Source organism: Phalacrocorax carbo, chromosome 28, assembly GCF_963921805.1.
Source record: "Phalacrocorax carbo chromosome 28, bPhaCar2.1, whole genome shotgun sequence".
Taxonomy (NCBI): Eukaryota; Metazoa; Chordata; class Aves; order Suliformes; family Phalacrocoracidae; genus Phalacrocorax; species Phalacrocorax carbo.
In genome coordinates this window covers 3,774,900-3,794,583 of record NC_087540.1, presented here as the reverse complement: position 1 = coordinate 3,794,583, position 19,684 = coordinate 3,774,900, and the positions used below count along the sequence as shown (strand labels likewise).

The 19,684-nt window shown below is 67.6% G+C and overlaps 2 protein-coding genes across 4 annotated transcripts; both read left to right on the top strand.

Annotated features, from left to right (window-relative positions):
* Nucleotides 1-1,733: 1,733 nt before the first annotated feature.
* Nucleotides 1,734-3,410, top strand: DUSP23 (dual specificity phosphatase 23). 2 transcript variants are annotated; one of them, XM_064474960.1, is made up of 4 exons: nt 1,734-1,905; nt 2,349-2,687; nt 2,899-3,080; nt 3,250-3,410. In XM_064474960.1, the coding sequence occupies exons 2-4, from the start codon at nt 2,418-2,420 to the stop codon at nt 3,275-3,277; spliced, it is 480 nt and encodes a 159-aa protein (XP_064331030.1). In that variant the 5' UTR covers nt 1,734-1,905; nt 2,349-2,417; the 3' UTR covers nt 3,278-3,410. The 2 variants fall into 2 exon arrangements, with proteins under 2 accessions (XP_064331030.1, XP_064331029.1); XM_064474959.1 differs by having other exon boundaries at nt 1,735-1,905; nt 2,415-2,687.
* Nucleotides 3,411-5,530: 2,120 nt separating this feature from the next.
* IGSF9 (immunoglobulin superfamily member 9) lies at nt 5,531-17,893 on the top strand. Of its 2 annotated transcripts, none has more exons than XM_064474826.1 (20): nt 5,531-5,861; nt 6,131-6,322; nt 10,448-10,600; nt 10,738-10,889; nt 11,106-11,223; nt 11,409-11,550; nt 11,749-11,894; nt 12,089-12,231; nt 12,308-12,448; nt 12,610-12,726; nt 13,093-13,243; nt 13,382-13,505; nt 13,585-13,760; nt 13,871-14,121; nt 14,321-14,405; nt 14,825-14,995; nt 15,221-15,266; nt 15,623-16,999; nt 17,307-17,452; nt 17,633-17,893. In XM_064474826.1, exons 1-20 carry the CDS (start codon nt 5,804-5,806, stop codon nt 17,824-17,826), a joined length of 4,083 nt encoding a protein of 1,360 aa, XP_064330896.1. In that variant the 5' UTR covers nt 5,531-5,803; the 3' UTR covers nt 17,827-17,893. The 2 variants fall into 2 exon arrangements, with proteins under 2 accessions (XP_064330896.1, XP_064330895.1); XM_064474825.1 differs by having other exon boundaries at nt 6,128-6,322.
* Nucleotides 17,894-19,684: the final 1,791 nt, after the last annotated feature.

The following is a 19,684-nucleotide window of genomic DNA, read 5'->3' as shown; positions in this document are numbered from 1 at the left end:
AGCCCCCAGGGGGTGCAGTCCCGGCTCCCCCGGGGGGTGCTGTCCCGGCTCCCCCGGGGGGTGCAGTCCCGGCTCCCCCGGGGGGTGCTGTCCCGGCTCTCCCGGGGGGTGCAGTCCCGGCTCCCCCGGGGGGTGCTGTCCCGGCTCTCCCGGGGGGTGCAGTCCCGGCTCCCCCGGGGGGTGCAGTCCCGGACCCCCCAGGGGGTGCAGTCCCGGAGCCCCCAGGGGGTGCAGTCCCGGCTCCCCCGGGAGGTGCAGTCCCGGCTCCCCCGGGGGGTGCAGTCCCGGCTCCCCCGGGGGGTGCAGTCCCGGCTCCCCCGGGGGGTGCAGTCCCGGGCCCCAGGGGGTGCAGTCCCGGCTCCCCCGGGGGGTGCAGTCCCGGCTCCCCCGGGGGATGCAGTTCCGGAGCCCCCGGGGGGTGCAGTCCCGGCTCCCCCGGGGGGTGCTGTCCCGGCTCTCCCGGGGGGTGCAGTCCCGGAGCCCCCGGTGGGTGCAGTCCCGGGCCCCAGGGGGTGCAGTCCCGGTTCCCCCGGTGGGTGCAGTCCCGGCTCCCCCGGGGGGTGCAGTCCCGGCTCCCCCGGGGATGCAGTCCCGGCTCCCCCGGGGGGTGCAGTCCCGGCTCCCCCGGGGGGTGCTGTCCCGGCTCTCCCGGGGGGTGCAGTCCCGGCTCCCCCGGGGGGTGCTGTCCCGGCTCTCCCGGGGGGTGCAGTCCCGGCTCCCCCGGGGGGTGCAGTCCCGGACCCCCCAGGGGGTGCAGTCCCGGAGCCCCCAGGGGGTGCAGTCCCGGCTCCCCCGGGAGGTGCAGTCCCGGCTCCCCCGGGGGGTGCAGTCCCGGCTCCCCCGGGGGGTGCAGTCCCGGAGCCCCCAGGGGCTGCAGTCCCGGAGCCCCCAGGGGGTGCAGTCCCGGCTCCCCCGGGAGGTGCAGTCCCGGCTCCCCCGGGGGGTGCAGTCCCGGCTCCCCCGGGAGGTGCAGTCCCGGCTCCCCCGGGGGGTGCAGTCCCGGCTCCCCCGGGGGGTGCAGTCCCGGCTCCCCCGGGGGGTGCAGTCCCGGAGCCCCCAGGGGGTGCAGTCCCGGCTCCCCCGGGGGGTGCAGTCCCGGAGCCCCCAGGGGCTGCAGTCCCGGCTCCCCCAGGGGGTGCAGTCCCGGCTCCCCCGGGGGGTGCAGTCCCGGAGCCCCCAGGGGCTGCAGTCCCGGCTCCCCCAGGGGGTGCAGTCCCGGCTCCCCCGGGAGGTGCAGTCCCGGCTCCCCCGGGGGGTGCAGTCCCGGCTCCCCCGGGGGGTGCAGTCCCGGAGCCCCCAGGGGGTGCAGTCCCGGCTCCCCCGGGGGGTGCAGTCCCGGAGCCCCCAGGGGCTGCAGTCCCGGCTCCCCCAGGGGGTGCAGTCCCGGCTCCCCCAGGGGGTGCAGTCCCGGCTCCCCCAGGGGGTGCAGTCCCGGCTCTCCCGGGGGGTGCAGTCCCGGCTCCCCCAGGGGGTGCAGTCCCGGCTCTCCCGGGGGGTGCAGTCCCGGCTCTCCCGGGGGGTGCAGTCCCGGCTCCCCCAGGGGGTGCAGTCCCGGCTCTCCCAGGGGGTGCAGTCCCGGCTCCCCCGGGGGGTGCAGTCCCGGCTCCCCCGGGGGATGCAGTCCCGGCTCCCCCGGGGGGTGCAGTCCCGGAGCCCCCAGGGGCTGCAGTCCCGGGCCCCGGGGATGCAGTTCCGGAGCCCCCAGGGGGTGCAGTCCCGGCTCCCCCAGGGGGTGCAGTCCCGGCTCCCCCGGGGGGTGCAGTCCCGGCTCTCCCGGGGGCGCAGCCCCGTGTTCCGGCGGCCGGCGCGTCCCCGCCGCTGACGGACGCTCCTTCCCAGCCCGCGCCGCCGCTCTCTGCAGCCTCTCCCCGGGCCACGCTCCGGCGCCGCCGCCCGCCCTCCCCGGTAAGGCGGGTCGGGAGGGGCCTGGGCCCGCTGCGGCGGCCTGCGGGGATCGGCCGGGCCGGGGCCGAGCGCGGGGCCGGGGCCGGGCCCTCCGGCCTACGGGCGGCTCCGGCCGGTGCGGGGCTGCCGGGGGTGACGGGCCTGGTCTGGAGGACGGGCCTGGTCGGGGGGACGGGCCCGGGGATCTCGGGAACGGGCTGCCGGGGAGGGGGGAGGGGGGCCTCTCCTGGGGGTCCTGGGGCCTGGCCGCGTCCTCCGCTGGGGTGGTCCTGGGGGCCCGGTCAGGGAGTTCCGGGGCGGGGGGGGGGGGCTGAACTGGGGGTGCCAAGGGCCTGGCCCGGGGTTCCTGGGGGTGTCTGCTCGTGGTCTCCTGTGGGGGGCTGAAGTGTGGGTGGGGTCCCAGGGGTGCTGGCAGCAGCCTGCCAGGGGTCTGTCCCGGCCAGGGTCCCCAGAGCAGCCGTCTCCAGGGAACACGGGGCAGCACAGGCCCACGGTGCTGGTCCCTGCAGGCGATGGGGGCATCGGAGCCCCCCAACTTCTCGTGGGTGGTGGAGGGGCAGCTGGCGGGCCTGGCCATGCCACGGGAGCCGGGGCACTACCGGTTCCTGCTGCGCCAGGGCGTGCGGCACCTGGTGTCGCTGTCAGAGCGGGCGCCCCCGCACCACGGCTGCTGCCCCGCGGTCCAGCTCCACCGGCTTCGTGTGCCCGACTTCAGCCCCCCGACACCCGAGCAGATCCAGAGCTTCCTGCAGCTGGTGGAGGAGGCCAATGCCCGCAGGGAGGTATGGCGGGGCGCACATCGCACTGGGGAGGCAGCACAGAGGGGGGCGACACTGCAGGGGGGTGACACCCAGGGAGAGGTTACACTGAGGGGACAACACCAAGGGTAGCAACACCAAGGGGTGATGCTGGTGAGCACGGGGGGAGGCCACAGCAGGGACACCCGCATCCCTCCGTGCCCGTGCCAGCTGCCGGTGTGCTGCTGCTGGCCAGGCTGTGGCGGTGCACTGCCTGCTGGGACACGGCCGGACGGGCACCATGCTGGCCTGCTACCTGGCGAAGGCGCAGAAGATGAGTGGCGGCGATGCCATCCGGGAGGTCCGGCGGCTGCGGCCTGGCTCCATCGAGACGCGGGAGCAGGAGCAAGCCGTGATTCAGTTCTGCCAGCGCATTTGGTAGGTGCAGCCCCACAGCAGGGAGTCCTGTCTCTATGTCACTCCCCCCCCCGGAGGGGCTCCCCATGCCACACCGGGGCCACAGCCGGTGGTGTGCCGGCTGCAGCGAGCAGTAGGGGAGCTGCAGGTCCCAAAGCCCAGCTCACCCGTGGGATCTGCCGCACCACAGCGCTGGGGAGGACAGTGAGGAGGCGTGAGCGTGACCATCTCCCCAGGGCAGCGTGTGCCGGACAGGTTCAATGGAGACGGTCACTCCAAAAAGGAGGAGGGCCTTTCCCAGCCCCAAGGTGCTGCCATCTGTCCTTTTCTGCATTAAAGGACTCTCCTGTGGCTTCTCTCCAGGGCTGTGTGTGGGGAACTGGTGGGCAGCACACATGCTCACAGCTCTGCTGGGCTCCCTGCCATCCCACTGTGCCACCCGGCTTGGTCAGCAGCCACACCCCGGGGTGCAGGGGGTCCTGGCTCTCGAGTCTCTGCCTGGCCTCGGCCCTTGGGGAGCGCAAGTGGCTCTGCTTCAGGCACTGGCAGGCAGGCCGTGGAGCTGGTTGCCCGCCAAAGCGGTGATGCCACGTGAAAGGTGGCAGCCACGTCAGCACATGGGGGCTGGCCCGGGACGTTGATGCTTAAAGTGAAGCTTAGATGGAATTTAGGCATCTCTGTCCAAAAGTCCAATCCTGAAAATCTCTTCTCAGCTGCTCCTAACCTTGGTGGCATTTAAATCCTAAGTGCAAGAAGCATCACCGTCCCTGTTCCCGGGTGTGTGGCACATGCCTGGGAGTGCCTGGTGCTCACTGGGCATGAGCGCTGTGTCCGTGCCCTGGGTTGGCAGAGCCATTGGCTCTGCCAGGCAGCTCCGTGGCCCTCAAACCTTGCTCCAACACCCCAAAATGTTGTCATCTTCTCTCAGGAACGAAGCACCAGAATGGTGGCACCAGGCGCCACTGACAAATGGCTGTACCCTGCTCACAGCCATGGCTGGGGGCAACTGACTGTCTTGGGGCAGCTGTAGTACCCAGCTGTACCCTGGTCCTGGACCCGTCTCCTCCTGCAGGGTTTGGGATGGGACCAGTGCGGGACAGCAGGAGGAGGGGACTGCAAGGGGGTCTTCACTGCAGGGTGTGGGGCACTCCAAATATCAGGGGGTAGAAAGCAGCCCCCAGCTCTGCCCAGCGCCCCATGGCCCTTCCCCAGTGGGGATTCAGGAAGCACCCATGTCCCATGAGCAATGCCGTGGCTCTGGTGGGCTGTGACACCACACCAGGATGTGGGGCCCTCCAGGGGTGCTTGGCTCTGCCTCCACCCCTTGCCTGGGGCACAAGTGGCTGGGGGGGCCCCAGCCCTGCACTGGGGACAGGGATGGGGGGGTTGGAGATGATGAGGATGGGCACAACAGGGATGGGGCAGCGCCGTCCAGCTGCAGCACCTAAGCCTGCAGGAGCCGCAGGACTCACATGGGCCCATGAGATGCAGAAAAGCAGCTTAACCACAGAATTATTTGCTTTAACTCCTCTTACTTTAGCTCTGTCCTTAATAGTCCCCCAGGCTCAGGGGGCCGGGCCGGGCCGGGCCAGGCTGGGCCAACGGGGGGGACCACAGACCCCCCTGCCCCAGGGAAGGGGGGGCCAGGACGGTCAGGTCTGCCCCAGCATCACCGAGCCACTGCTCAGCGCTGCTCCCACGAGTTGGCGGTGCCACAGAGCAGGGCCCAGCACAACACATGTAGTTCAGCATCGCCATGCTCAGCCCTTGATGCTGGGCTCCATCATGGTGACTGGACGCGGGAGGTGTCCCCTCCCTGGTCAGCCCCTGTCCCAGGATACCTTCTGGAGCCCCCAGCCTGGTGGGCAGTCCAGCTCTGGCTCAGCCTGGCGGGATGGGGACGCTACACTGGTGGCCACTGCCATGCCAGGGCTGCATTTAGGATGGGATTAGGGGTGATGGCTGGGGTGGGGAAGGGCAGGTGAGGAGCCCTGGCATGACCTTGGCACGGCATGGCGTGGCTTGGCATGGAATGATACGGTGCGATATGGCAGGGCAGGGCTTGGCATGGCTCGGCACAGCTCGCAGAGCAGGGCTCAGCCTGCAGTAGCCCCGGGTGGCTGCCGTGCGTTGCCGATGCTCCCGGCCAGGCAGCATGCAGGCACACCTGGTCACACATACCCTGTCCCGCACACGTCCCGTGCCCGTGTCCCGGGGGGTGGGGGGTTGGGGGGGGGCTATGGCACACCCCCGCACCTCGCAGCGCTGTGCCCCCGCCCGCGGCTCCCTCGCCTCCAGCCGGAACTACAACTCCCAGCAGCCCTCGCGGCTCCCTCTGCCCCGCTCTGCCATTGGTCGCCTCGGGGGCGCCCGGCGTTGGGCTCGCGATTGGCTGTTCCCTTGGCAACGGGCGGGGCGGGGCTTCGGGGGCGGGGCCCGGGGTGTGGCCTGGGGTGTGGCCTGGGGGTGGGGACTGTGGCGGCCCCTCCCGGCGCCGCGGGTTTGTTTGCGGCCGGCCGGCGCCGGGGGCCGGACCGAACCTCCGTGGGGCGGGTATGAGGAGCGGCGGGACGTGGAGCCGCCAGCGCCCGCCGCCCGGGGCCGGTGCGCCGTGGGCAGCCCGGTGGAGCCCGGCAGTCCGCGGGCCCTGAGGCGACGGCTCCCGGTGACCAACTGCTGGCTCCCGGCGACCCGCCGCCGCTCGGTCCCGTCCCGCCGGGGCCGCCTGAGGGGGTGCCTGGGCTATGCGGTGGTGGCTGCGCGCCGCCGTCCTCAGCCTGCTCGCCGGCGCTGGCGCTGAGGGTAAGGGTCCACCGTCCCAGCCGGGGCGGCGGGGGAGCCCGGGGCACGGGCGGGAGCGGCCGGTGCTGCCGGCGGGGCCGGTCGGGCCGGTGCCGGGTCCCCGGAAGGCGGGTGGCGGCGGGGACAGTGCACGTGGTGCCGCTCCCGCCGCTGTGGGGCCAGTGCCGCCGGTTGGGAAGGGGGTCCGCGGCTAGGGGAGGCGAGGAGCCGGGTGCCGTCCTGCCCGGTGCCGCCGGCGGGCCTCAGCTCTCCTGCCTTGGTCCCAGCAGGCAGCGGCCAGAGCGAGTCCCGAGCCGTGGTGGGGCGAGTCGGGGAGAGCACGGTGCTGGGCTGCGACCTCCTGGACACCCACGACGCCCGTCCCCCTCTCTACGTGATCGAGTGGGTCCGCTTTGGCTTTGTCCTCCCCATCTTCATCAAGTTCGGGCTCTACTCGCCACGGGTGGACCCAGAGTACATCGGTAAGTCCCACAGCGGTGGGTGGCTTTGGGGTCCTGGGAGGCCCTCCTGGCCCCAGCCCCTGGGCTGGGACTGGCCCAGGGCAGCACGTGAGGCTGGCCAGGCTGGTTCGGTGTCCTGCGTCCCAGCTCTCCTTGGCTGGGCCCCAGCCGAGGGCTGCTGCTGTCAGACTGCATTAATCATGCTCCCGGGGTGGTGGGTGAAGCGCAGGGCTCTCCCTCTGCCCGGGTGGCAGAAGGGGATGTTGTGGGACTGGGGGAGGGCCCTGTGGCAGGGCAGAGCCCCCTCATTGTGCAGCAGCTCCAGGGATGTCTGGAGTAGCAGGCAGAAGGGATGTGGACCCCCAGCTTGCAGGGGAGACGCAGTCCCCTGGCCCAACTCAGCAGCGGGCAGGATCCCCACCAGGACAGAGGGTGGGAGAAGCTCCCCAGGTGGGAGGCTCCACGCCAGCCTTTGCTCCCATCACCATAGCCTCTGGCTGTTGGGACCTCCCCCAGCACTACCCAGTTGGGAATGGGGACAGCTGAGTGCCCACCTGCCTGTGCCCAGGCTGCAGCACGGTGGTAATGCCCGCCGCGCTGCCCTGGCTCTCCCGTCCTGCCTGCCGTGCCAGGCTGGGGCTGGTGACACCAGGATGCCCCATGCCAGAGGCCACAGGCGCCCAGGCACTGCCATGCTGACACCTCGGCCTGTGCAGGTTGCTTGAAGGTTGAGGCTGGGGAGGGGATTTTGGCAAAGCCAGTAATTGCTGGTGCTGGGTTGGCTGGGATTTGGAGCAAAGCTGCACTGGGGAAGGGCTGTGGCGTGGGAGAGGGATATTCTTGTCTCTACGGGATATTTAAAGAGAAGTGGTGCCAGACCTTGAGGGATCCCTGTGAGAGGATCCATGCAAGCATGGAGGTGAAGACAACGGAGTGTCCCTCAAGGATGGGGATGGCTGGGGAGCGGGGGAAGGCCTGGCAGCTGGCCGGTGTTTTGGGCTGAGCCCAGCCCGACAGCCTGTGGCAGCAACACACCAAAATCTTCCCACGGGACAGGATGGGGAGAGCTGGAGCGCCAGATTGTGCCTAGGTCAGGAGCCTTCCCCTGCTGCAAAACCAGCCCTTGCCTAAAAAAAAATGCATGGCAGGCTGAGGTTTGAGCCAACCCCTCTCCTGCCTGGCCCCAGGCAGAGCAATGCTGCTGCTTCTCAGGCTGTGCCGAATGCCGATTTTGGGGCACACCCAGGCCTCTCCCCGCTGCCAGCCTGTGTGCAGGAACGCCTTTGCTCCACAGCCAGCCCCGAGCTGGCTCAGTGGGACCTACGGTGACAACAAACCCTCTGGCGATGACAAGGCACCTGCTTTTGCAGGAGGCCCGGGCTGGGCTCCTGTTACCTAAGCCCAGCATCGCAGGCCCCTCTGATGCAGGAGCTCGGGTTACCCAGCAAGGGCCTGGCAGCATCCTGCCTGCTCCTGCCTGCGCTGCCCTCAGCCCTCCCCTTTGTCCCTGCTGCCAGCGAAGTCCTGGGGGGCTGTGGGAGCAGGGTGGGCTGCTCCCGGATCAGTGCTGGAGGGGATGTGCTGGGGGAAGGGGTCTGGTGGCAGTAATGAGGGCAAGGTGGGTGGGCAGGGGGGCTGGTGGCTGTCACCATGGCAGCAGGGCGGCTTGTTTTCAATCCTCTGGGGAGCTGGGAAGGGATGGGGGGAAGGGCAGGGGCTGCGGGTGCAAAATAAGGGCGAGGGCAGCCCCTGCTTCTGGCCATTCCCAGGCAGAGCAGATGAGGTGTCACCCAGAGAGGCTGGGGAGCCCCTGCTGCTGTCACCCACATCCCTCCTTGGACAATTTGGGGCACCCTGGGGATGGGGTGGGCTGCAGCTACCTCTGTGAGAGCCCTTGGGTTGCTGGGGTAAATGGGGTCAGCTCTCCCCCAGGTGCCACTGTTCCCCACAGTGTCATAGGCCACTGTCCCCTGCCATCAGCTGGCCTAGAGCAGGGCCGGTGGTCCTTGGCCTGGCTGCCTGCTCAGCTACCCCATCCACGACAGCAAGCACAGGCGGCTGGGGCTGCAGCCCCCTTTGTGTCCCTCTGAATGGTGGTTGCCAGGCACTGGGGGATGCTGGTCTGGAGGGCAGCGGAGGTTTTGTTATCGGCTGGGTGGTGGAAGAGGAGGAGGGGGCTGGGGCCAGCACGGGGGATTAGGGGGAGGCTGGGGGGTGTCCCCAGGGCCCTCTGATTCCTTCCAAAGGGACCTTTGTTCAGGAGCCTGCTGCTCCCACCCGGCTCTGGGGGCTGTGAGCTGGCAGCTGCAGGCAGGGATAGGGTTACCTGCAGCTTCCCTGCTCCCTGGGGCTCTGTGAGGGACCCGGCTCTGGGGCGAGGGGGGGCGGGCCCCTTGTCCCACGGGTGTTTTGCTCACGGGACGCTCCCATCCCTCTCACTGTTCCAGCCACCCACCTTGTCTTCAAGGTTTGCTTGGGGAGTTGCTTTGTGCTCCGAGTGAGGGTTGCTGCCAGAGGCACCCAGATACGTCCGTCTGTCCCCAGCATCTGCTGCTGCAGGAGACACCACGGGTCTGTGCTGGAGCTGGCTATGGGGGGCGGCAGGAGGGGTGGGAGCTGTGGTGGGTGGCTGCAGTAGCCGGAAGGAGCTCTGGGCACTGTTGGGAAGCGTTTGCACGTGTTTGTGTGCTGGGCTCGCACAGCGCTGCGTGGCCCCAGCACTCGGTGTGTGATCCTGTCCCTCAACCACCTGGACTTTGCGCTCAAACCAGCCTGCTCAGGTCCCACCGCTGTGGCTCCTACTCCTCCTCCTTGACAGGCTTGTCTGGTGGGTGCAGCCTCCTGCTGCCAGTAGCACCCAGATGGTGCTGGGACCGGGCTCCGGTGGCACCCGTGACACTGAGCTCCGGTACAGAGCTGACTGGGGGGTGGGGACGGTTCTGCCAAACTCGCTTTGTTGGAAACTCTTCAGGAAGATGTTGCTCCTGGGGAGCGCTGAGATGTTGACAGGAGCATCATGGGCCACTCCAGTGCCAAGAGCTGCATGCAGTGCTGCCACTGCTGCGTCTGTGGCCCTGCCACAGCGTGCTGGGAGCAAGACCACCCCAGGCAATGGCACGCCTGGGGCTAAATCCTCATCCCTAGCCTGGAGCAGCTCTCCAGGCCATGGATGCCTGCAAGCGGGGTCAGGGGCACATAGCCCCAGGGTGCTGGGGCAGTGGGTGCTGCTGGCTGCGCACCCCAGCTGCGGCTGAGCCAATTGCCTGCTGCACGCCTGAGCCGATTATGGCTCTGATAATAGCCCCGGGGATTAAAAGGCTGTGCTCGCTGTTGCTTTGTGCCCTTATCCTCCTTCTCATCAAAGAGGGCGTGGGGCCACTGCCTGCTTGGGGTGGGGGCCCAGGAGAGCCCCCTGCTGCCATGCCCCTCAAGGGGGCTGCAGCGCTTGTCCCTGCGAGCTGGGCGAGGGGTTTGCCCTGACACGCACATACCCACCCCCAGTGCAGTGGGGAGGGGGCATGGTGCAGGTTTGCCTGGGGCTTAGCAGGACTCCTAAGGGTGAGACGGCGGGGGGGCTCCCCAGGGAAAGGGCATCTGAGGCTGCAGGGGAGCAGTCCCGGAAAGGCAAGGGGGAAGGGTGTGGGGAAGGATTTTGCAAGCAGGCTGGCAGCTGAGGAGGGTACAGTGGGATCAGCGCTCTTGCCCAGCTGCTGGGAGCAATGCTCAGGGCACAGGGACCCACCTTGCTAGGGGCTGGAGCTTCCCTGATGAGGTCCCACTGCGCGGGGTTGGGTGGCAGAGCCCACCATCACGGCCTCCCCTGTTTCTCTGACAGTAGCAGGAGGTGCAGTGCTAAATGTCGGTGTGACCAACCTCCGCTGCAGCACGGCCGCCTGGCTTTTGTCCTGTGGCGGTTCCCAGCCCCCCGGGCGCCAGCTGAGGCAGGAGGCTGAGCTGGCTTGGCCGTGTGGGCAGACCCTGCTGCTGCCAAGTGGGCCAGTCGGCCCCGTTCCCCAGGGAGGCTGATGAGCCTGCTGCGGGGGCGAGTACTTCGTGGGCGGGCGCCCCGGGGAGGTGGGTGGCCTGGGGACACGGCTGCCCCTGAGCCGGCAGCGCTGGCCGCGACGGCCGCTTCTGGGTGTGCAGGTCGCGTGCGGATTGAGGAGGGCGCCTCATTGCGCATCGACCTCCTGCGTGCCGAGGACCAAGGCTGGTACGAGTGCCGTGTGCTCTTCCTCGACCGGCACAGCACCGACGCCGACTTCCAGAACGGCACCTGGATCCACCTCACCGTCAATGGTACTGGTTGATCCTACCCTCAGTCACTGCTCTGCCCAGCACCAGCCAAGATCTCTGAGGACTGGGACTGGATCCACTGGTCTTCCAAGACCAGCTGAGCTGCATCTCGGGGTGAGGGTCTGGACTTGTCTTTACAGCACCTCCCACCTTCCTGGAGACCCCCCCTGCCTTTGTGGAGGTGCGGGACCGGGATACGCTGAGCCTTACCTGCACGGCTGTTGGCAACCCCCAGCCCGTTGTCATCTGGAAGAGGAGTGACCTGGCTGTCCAGAGCGGGAACACGGTGCAGGTGAGGACAGCAAACCACTGGTTACCCCCCAACTTGGTCAGGGTCTCGTGTGGCAGCGAGGTGTGCAGAGCAATGCGACTCTGCTTGGCTGCAGAGCGAGTGCCTGTCCCCACTGTGGTGGCACCCATCTCCTGCCACCGGCCCTGCCCACGGTGCCATGTTCCTGAGGGTGTTCTGTCCCTTGGTGGCCGTGCCATGCGCCTGGTGCTGTTGCAGGTGAGGAACGGGACGCTGAGCATCGCTGTCGTGGAGCGCGCCAGCGCAGGCACCTATACCTGCCATGCTTCCAGCAAGGAGGGCGTCATCACCCACACCACCCGCGTGCTTGTGCAGGGTAAGGGTGGGTGCTGTCCTGGCCCTGGCCACATGGGCCAGCCCACGGGGTGCTGCTGCAGGGCATGGAGGGAGCCTTGACGTGGGTGTTGGTTTTGGGGCAGGCACAGGTATGACAGGCTTTGGGAGCAGCTGGGGCCGTCCCCTGACCTCAGCCCTCACCATTCCCTCTGCTCCCCACTGCAGGGCCACCCGTCATCGTGGTGCCACCCCAGAATGTCACCGTTAACGTCTCCCAAGATGCCTTTCTGGTGTGCCAGGCAGAGGCATACCCAGGAAACCTCACCTACACCTGGTTCCAGGGCAGCAGCAACGTCTTCCACCTCAGGTACAGCAGGGATGGGGATGGCACTGAGGCAGCGGGGGGTTCCTGCCAGTGCTGCTGGGGCCAGCAGGCTGCTGTAGCCCTGCAGAGCCTGGATCTGAGCACAATGGGGTGGCTGGGTGCATGGCGGCGGGGTTCACTCATCCTGGGACACTGGGGACAGTCCCAGCCGTGCCACTCACCACTGCCCTCCGCTTGCAGCCGCCTCCAGGCTCGGGTCCGTGTCCTCGTGGATGGGAGTCTATTGCTCCAGCGAACAACCCCCGACGATGCTGGCAAATACACTTGCACCCCCAGCAACGGGCTGTGGAAGCCGCCTTCTGCCTCAGCCTTCATCACAGTGCTGTGTAGGAGCCCTGCAGCCCCTTGCAGTCCTCGGCCATGCTGTCACCAGCTTTGCTTGCGAAAAGGCCCTGCTGAGCCATCCACTGAGGGGGTCTCCGCAGGCCGTGGTGGGAAGGGGGTGCCCCTTCAGTTGCCACAGGGACCCCAGCCCCCTGCCACCCTCACGCAGGCCTCAGCACCCTGTTTGTCCTTGCAGATCCAGCACAGGTGACCACCATGCTCCCAGAAACCCACCTGCCCAAGGGGATGCAGGGTGTGATCCACTGCCCCACCAGGGCCAATCCCCCTCTGCTCTCCGTCCGCTGGACAAGGGATGGGCGGCCACTGGAGCTGGACAAGGTACCATCACTTGTGCCTTCCCTTGACTTCTCACCCTCCCGAGCCCCTCGTCCTGACCCCGAGCCTCCTCTCCCAGCTCCCCGGCTGGTCCATGAGACCAAACGGCTCCATCGTTATTGCGACGGGGAACGACGATGCACTGGGAGTGTACACATGCACCCCGTACAACAGCTATGGCACCGCTGGCAAGTCCCGGCCCACGCGTGTGCTGCTGAAGGTGAGACGGGGCAGGTGGGCACGCTGCCCGAGCCAAGCTGCTCCCACCCCGCTCTGCCGAGAAGCCTGGGTATGCTGCGTGCCCGTCGGCCTGCCCTGCGGTGGGTCTGCACCCCATCCCACCTGCCGCCGAGCCCCACTCTATGCTTACCTGTCTTCCAGGACCCCCCTGCCTTCACAGTGCGCCCCAAGGAAGAATACTTCCAGGAGGTGGGCCGGGAGCTGGTGGTCCCCTGTGAGGCCCATGGGGATCCCCCCCCAACTGTCACCTGGCTGAAGGTAGGAGCTGCTGCTCTGGGGAACCAGCTGAGCCCTCCTGGGAGGCGGACACTGTTTTTGGCCTCTGGGCCATGCCTTTACGGCACTCCCTGTGTCCATGTCCCCGCAGATGCTGCAAGATCCCATCTCTCCTGTTTCCTGTGGGAGAAGGGGCTCAGGGCACTTCATTTTTGTTGCCCTGTAAGAAACCAGGGCAAAATCCTGCCCCTCAGTTCCTCAGCCAGCCCCAGGGTGGTGGACCACATCACGTCCCGTTTTCCCCAAGGGGCTGTGTTGCAGGGTTGCTGCAGAGCAGCCGTCCGAGCCCTGCAGTGGGGTGGGCTGGGTGGCTGCCCACCATCAGCATGTCCGTGCCTCGCCGTGCAGGTAGGCAGCACAGGGAATAGCGGCGCCCAGGTGGATGCGAATGGCAGCCTCATCTTCCACCCACTCGTCAAGGAGCAGCATGGGGTCTGGGAGTGCACGGCCACCAACCAGGTGGCCAGTGTCAGCACCTCCACCTCTGTCCACGTGCTGGGTGAGTCACTGGTCCCTAGAGGCATCACCCATGGGTGCTTGGCTGCTCTGGGGTGGACAATACCGGGTGGAAAGGCCCTGCAGGGCTGTTGTTGGAGCTGCCCAGTCTGATAGGTCTTCTCTCTGCTTCCCCTGCCAGGTACCAGTCCTCACGCTGTCACCAATGTCTCTGTGCTCCCGCTCCTGCTGGCAGCCAACGTCTCCTGGGAGCCAGGGTTTGATGGAGGTTATTTCCAGAGGTTCAGCGTCTGGTACACACCACTGTGAGTCCCTGCTGTGGGCAGGGTCTGGTGCCCCACCTGGGGCCTCAGCTCTGTACTCACGAGTCCCACATCTCCTCAGGGTGAAGCATCCACCCCGGGCCCATCGGGACTGGGTGTCGCTCTCGGTGCCGGTGGGGTCTCAGCACCTCTTGGTGGAGAATCTGCAGCCAGACGTGAGCTACCAGTTCAGCGTCCTGGCCCAGAACAAGCTGGGCAGTGGACCCTTCAGCCAGATCGTCACCTCCGTGCCCAGGGGTAAGAGGGGGCCTGTGTGCTCCCCAAAACAGCCGCCGCCCCCCCAGAGCCCTCATGCACCTGCTGCCCCCCTGCATCAGCTCCAACACCAGCATCCCCTTTCTCCTCAGGCTTCCCAGTGACCACAGTGCCTCCAGACCTGCCGGCCATGACCATGCGCGTCTTCCTGTCCCCACCACAGGCTCTGACCGCCAACGAGACTGTGCGTGGGGTCCTGCTGCAGTGGGAGCCCCCAGCTCAGTTCTCGGTGGCGCTGAGCGGCTACGCGCTGGAGCTGCGGCAGGACAAGGGCGGCTGGGAGGTGCTGGACCGCTCCATCCCCAGCACGAAGACCCAGGTCCTCGTGCCAGGGCTTATCAAGGTGGGAATTTCGCTGGGTGCTCCCTGGCTGTGGGGCAGCTCTGGGGGTAGGCAGCAAGGAAGGGCATCAGATGTCCTGTGTTGCTGCTACCTGGAGCTGGGGCATCTGGTGATGCCATAAAGCCACTCAGCTCTACAGCCGTGTGGGCTGAGGCTTGGCTGGACATCATGCCAACGCTAATGGCCCTCTGTTCCCCCAGGACGCCTTCTATGAGTTCCGACTGGTGGCCTTTGCTGGCAGCTACATCAGCGACCCCAGCAATACGGTGAATGTCTCCACAGCAGGTAAGACTTGGCCTGCCACCCACTTGCTCTTCTTGCCCTGGGGACGGAAGCCAGAGGTGTAAAGTGCCCAGCATGGTCTAGGATCTTCCCAAACAGCCACCCCTTCATGCTGCTCCTACCTCCAAGTGTCCCTACTGCTAGACCAGGCGATGAAGTGCCCAGAGCAAGGCTCCCTGCAGATCCAGTGTGACTTCAGTCTCACGGGCTAAGTAGCAGGAGAGCTCTGCACAGAGCATCCCAGCTCATGGCATGGCAGAGGGAACAGGTCTGCCTGCAGGCAGGCCAGTCCCGAGGGGCAAGAGAAACGAGGCTTTACTGCTTATCCGTGTGGTGCTGGTGACGTGAGGGAGGCTGTGCCCGCTCTGCTGGCATGCTCCATGGATAACCGAGCCTCTGACAGCGTCTCCTGTTTGGCCTAGGCATGGAGGTATATCCATCTCGCACCCAGCTGCCGGAGCTCCTTCCACAGCCAGTGCTGGCCGGGGTCATCGGGGGGATCTGCTTCCTCAGCTTGGCTGTCATCTTCAGCACCATGGCCGCCTGCATTATGAACCGCCGGCGTGCTGCCCGTATCCAGAAGCGAAGGCAAGGTAGGAGGCGGCTGGCTGGGTGCAGGTGCCTGGATCCCAGGGCTCCTGGAGAGCTCAGAGCACCTTGTGCAGGGCGGTAGGACCTGGTGTCCAGGGAGGGGACAGGCCAGCCCAGGGCTGGGGGCTCACCAGGGGTGGTAGCAGAGCTGTGTGGTGCCACTGTCTCCTCATCATCACTTTGAGTTGCTTGCCGTGTGATCCCCTTGTATTCTCATGACCTTCCAGATCCACCACTCGTCTTCTCCCCCAGCAAGAAGCTTCCACCTCCACAGTAAGTCATGCTTTGCCATGCTCCCCATCATGCTCCCTCCCTGTCTCATTGTGCTCCACATGTTCACTCACTGAACAGGGACAGGGTGGGTGACAGCCCCCCCCCCCCGCCGCCACTGGCTGAGGGCAGGCCACAGAAGGGGTGTTAGGAGTGGGGTAGGGTTCCCCCAGGGTGCTCCCTCTGGGGAGCTGTAGCTGAAGAAAGGATCAGAAAGCACAGGAGCAGGTCTGTTGAACCTGCAGAGTCATGGTAGCTGCTGCCAGATGCCCGGCAAGAGCTCACCGCCAGCACAGGCGCAGCTGGACAAGCCTAGGGCTGGGATAGGGGTGCTGCAGTGCCTTGCTTCTTCCTTACAGCAATTCTCGTGGCTCTGGTAGCCCAGACAGCACTGTGAAGCTGAAGCTACAGCCGTCTCCCTACCGGAGCCTGCGCCGGACACTGCTGTGGGGTGAGAAGGCTGGCACCAGCCTGGGTCTCAGCATCGCCGGGGCCAGCTCCCGGTATGCCGTGTACGAGAGCCACGTTGGGGAGCATGTACCCCTGGAGCGGATCTGCCGTGGCCCTGACGGGCGCTTCGTGGTGGAGACTGACACACGGTTGCAGGAGAGTGATTTTGGGGCACTGCCCTATGCTGAGCCGGAGCCGTACCCCCAGCGGGACCCCCCAGGGCCACAGCCTGAGCCCTACCTCCAGCTGCCTGCAGAGGAGGAGGAGGAGCCCATCTGGCGCAAGGGGGTCTTGCTGCGCCCCCGGCCCACAGGGCGGGCCCACCAGGGAGCCCAGGCTGCCAGCTACCGCCAGGGCCGCTACTTTGGCTACGGCAGCAGTAGCCCCGTGGATGAGGCCGCGGCTTTGTGCATCATCAACCTCAGCCCTGTGACCTCCACCGCAACTCTGCCTTACAGCACCGTGGAGGAACTGCGGAACAGCCCCGGCAGCGCCGGGCCCTGCCAGAGCACTGCCAGCACCCTGTGGGACTCGCTGACCCTCGAGGGCTCCCCCCAGCCACCCCTCGGCCCCCCAGCATCCCCCAGTCCCAGCCGGCAGCTGGCTGGACCCCCGGCCCAGAGCGGGATCCTCCAGTACCTGAGCCTGCCCTTCTTCAAGGAGATGTGCGTCGATGGTGACTGGCCACCCCTGGAGGAGCCGCCTGAGCCCAGCCATGCCACTGGCCAGCCAGAGCCCACCGACAGCCCCCCGCCTGTCCAGCCAGGGGCTGGGGGCTCCCTGCAGCACACAGGGCGGACACTCTGCCCGGACTGCATTGACACACGTGCCAACATCACCTCCCCTCCAGTCACCACTTTCCTCAAGCCCCCCAGGCTGCCGGTGGGTCCTGCCAAGGCCTCGCTGCCTGGTAGCGCTGCCTGGCCCGGCTCCCCCAGCCCTAGGGCTGGCCCACGGCCCCCCACCCAGCCAGCTCACCGCCTCCCCACCAGCAGTGGCAGGACTGAAGCTGTGCCCTCAGCTGGCACCACAGAGCCCGGCTGGGCACCGGGCAGGCCTCCAGATCCTGCCCCCCTGGAGAAGCTGCCGCGGGGCAGTTTGACCAGCCAGAGCAGTGGCCGGGGCAGCGCCTCCTTCCTGCGGCCCCCCTCGCTGGCACCATCCCTGGGGGGCAACTGCCTGGGCACCCCCCTTGGGGATGGGGGCAGTTGGCACAGCGGAGGCTCAGCGGCAGCGGAGGAAGGCAGGGTGAGGACAGATCCAGCCCTCGGCGGTGCTGGTAAGAGGTAAGCTGCAGGCAGGGTGCCAGGGATGAGCCAGCTCATGCCAAGGCAGCTCTTAGCTTGTCCCATGGGGCTTGGCTGGGATGTTGTGGCGTGGAGCCGTCTCACTGCCTCCCAGCCCCTGTGGCATACCGGCCACTGCTCCCTGGGGACACCCCCATGGCCTCCCCACCATCCCTGCCCTTGTGGACAACCCCGGCTCTCCCCACAGCATCCCTGCCAATCCTTTTGCCTGCTGCCTGCTTCCCCCTGCATCCCCACATCCCTTGGGGTGGCTGTGTGGGGACTGTCCTGATGCTTGTCCCCACAGGAGGAACACCTCGGTGGATGAGAACTATGAGTGGGACGCGGAGTTTGCCCTGGAGTCAGACCTCCTCGAGGCGCTGCAGCTCTACCGCAGCGGGGACCTTCCCCGGCCCATCTCCACCATCGCCCTGCATGACCTGGAGCGGCAAAGTGAGTACAGCACCCCCAGACCCCCCCACCGTCACGGCCCCCTGAGCCTGTCCCCAGTCCTTCCCAGGGCGAGGCAATTGGTAAAAAGGGGGTGGCAGGGCTCTTTGGCGCCCACAGCCCTGGGGGTGGCCATAGGGGCGGGTGATGCAGCTGGGCTGGATGCTGCCTGTCTCCCCGCAGAGCCCGGCGACGCCTCCTCCCCGGTGAGCTCGGTGTCGGCGGAGGCGTTGGCGGCGGCGGGCAGCCCGCCGGAACGCAGCACGGCCCTGCGCCAGGAGCTGGCAACGTCCCGACGCCACAGGGAGGTGGCTCGGCAGCAGCTGGGCCCCCGCGGGTGCTGCGCTGAGCCCTTCGAGCTGGCCACGCTGCTCTAGGGACCCCCCGGACCCCCTGGGCCGGGGGGAGAAGGATGGTGGGGTGGAATAAAAAGGCGTGAGAGCAGCCCTGGGTCCTGTGTGATGGGGACGGGTGCCCACCACCGCCCCCAGCCCCGGGACACCCATTGCCCAGGGGTACCCACCGCCCCTTGCCCCGGAGCACCGAGGCTCCAGGGTCTTGGGGCTCCCTGCACCCCTGGGGGGCCCACCATCGCCCCCACCCTCCCCCCCCCCGGTGCTCCCGGCGTGCCCCCCTGTGTCCCATCTCCTCCTCCCACAGCAGCTCCCCCTCCCTCCCTGCTGCCGGTGCCCCACCACTTTCCCCCTCCCTACGCTTCGCATGGGCTCCCCTTCTCCTGCCCTGCCCCCCCCACAAGTGTTCCCCCCCCGCCCCGTTCCGGTCCCGGTGCCCCCCCGCCGCCCCCCTCCGCGCCGGGCTGGGGGCGGGGCGGGACCTGGCGGCGGCTCTGCTGGGGCGGGGCTTAGCGCGCCTCGTTCCCTTATATGGCCATGCCGCGGCAGCGCGTCATGGGGCGGGGCCCGGAGCGCGCTACGTCACCCCCGCCGTGGTCCGGGGGTCGCTCGTGGGGGTCACGTCGGGTCGCTCCAGGCTGTCCCCACGGCCACCTCCGAGCTGTGGCCAGGTCTCCCTGTCCCGTCCGTCCCCCCCGGGCTCTGACTGCGTGTTACCCCACCCCCCCCCCCCCCCGTCCACTCGTGTCACCCTGAAGGTGTCCCGAGTCACGCTGCCTGTCCCCCGTTGTCCCTCCGTTCGTCCTCCAGGGTCACGCCCAGCTCCCTCCCCCTGGACCTCACACCATACCCCCTGTTCCTGCCCCGTGTCCCCGGGGTGTCCCATCCCCCCCCAACCCCTGCCTCAGCCCCACCCCTGTCCTCCACGTTCCCCCCCATGTCCCCTATGGGTCTTGCCTTTGTCACTCCCGCAGCATCCACGGCTGCATCCCCCAAGCATCCTGCCTTGTGTCCTGTCTTGTCCCCGTGCCCTTCACCTGGGTCCTGCCCTGTGCCCTGAGCTACTGCCGCCAGGGGTCCTGTCCCCATGTCACCCCTCCCTCCCCTGGCCAGTCCTTCCAAGATCCTGCCTCTGTGTCACTGTTTTCCTAATGTCTGTGTCACCCCCATGGGACCTGTCCCCCTGTATCATCTCCCTCCTGCTCTCTGTCAGCCTGAGCCCCCCCAATGGCTCCTGCTCCCCTGTGTCACCCTTAAAGCTGTTCCCCTGGGTCCTGTCACTGTGCCACCCTTGTCCTGTCACCCCTAACCCTGCCCCTATCCCTGCACCACCATGCCACCCACTGACCTTGTCCCCCCATGTCACCCCTGTCCATGGGTCACCCTGGTACCCTTGGTCATGTGCTGTCCCCTGCCCTGGTCCCCTCAGCTGCGTGTCCCCCAGCCATGCACCCCTGTCACCAAAGCCACAGGAAACCCCACTGGAAATCCCCGGGGGACACCCACAACCCGGGGGGTTGGGGGATGACAGGGACGCTGCACAACCTGCCATGTGTCACCCATGGGTGCAGGAAGGGTACTGGCCACCGGGGGGAGGGGGGAGGGACTCCAATGCTTGTCCCCACCACACCAGTCTCCTCACAACCAGCCTCCCAAGGACGGGAGCACCTCAAGCTGGCTCGAGAGGGTGGATGCTGAGTCTGGCCCCGATTTTGGGTGCTGAGGCGTGGGTGGGGTCACAGGGACGCTGTGGTGGTGGCCCTGCCACCCATTCCGGAGGCAGCCAGAAGCTTCAGGCTGAGGTTTTGTTTGTTGTTTTGGTTGCGCTTCCCATGGAAACGGGACTTGTGCAAGCACCATCGTCCCTCCCTGCGCCGCCTGG

Coding starts and splice junctions, on each gene's coding strand:
- IGSF9 (XM_064474825.1), top strand. CDS start 5,804: ATGCGGTGGTGGCTGCGCGCCGCCGTCCTCAGCCTGCTCGCCGGCGCT. Junction 10,890..11,105: donor AGAGCGGGAACACGGTGCAG/GTGAGGACAGCA, acceptor GTGCTGTTGCAG/GTGAGGAACGGGACGCTGAG. Junction 14,406..14,824: donor GGTGAATGTCTCCACAGCAG/GTAAGACTTGGC, acceptor TGTTTGGCCTAG/GCATGGAGGTATATCCATCT.
- DUSP23 (XM_064474960.1), top strand. CDS start 2,418: ATGGGGGCATCGGAGCCCCCCAACTTCTCGTGGGTGGTGGAGGGGCAG. Junction 2,688..2,898: donor AGGCCAATGCCCGCAGGGAG/GTATGGCGGGGC, acceptor GCTGCTGGCCAG/GCTGTGGCGGTGCACTGCCT. Junction 3,081..3,249: donor CAGTTCTGCCAGCGCATTTG/GTAGGTGCAGCC, acceptor GCCGCACCACAG/CGCTGGGGAGGACAGTGAGG.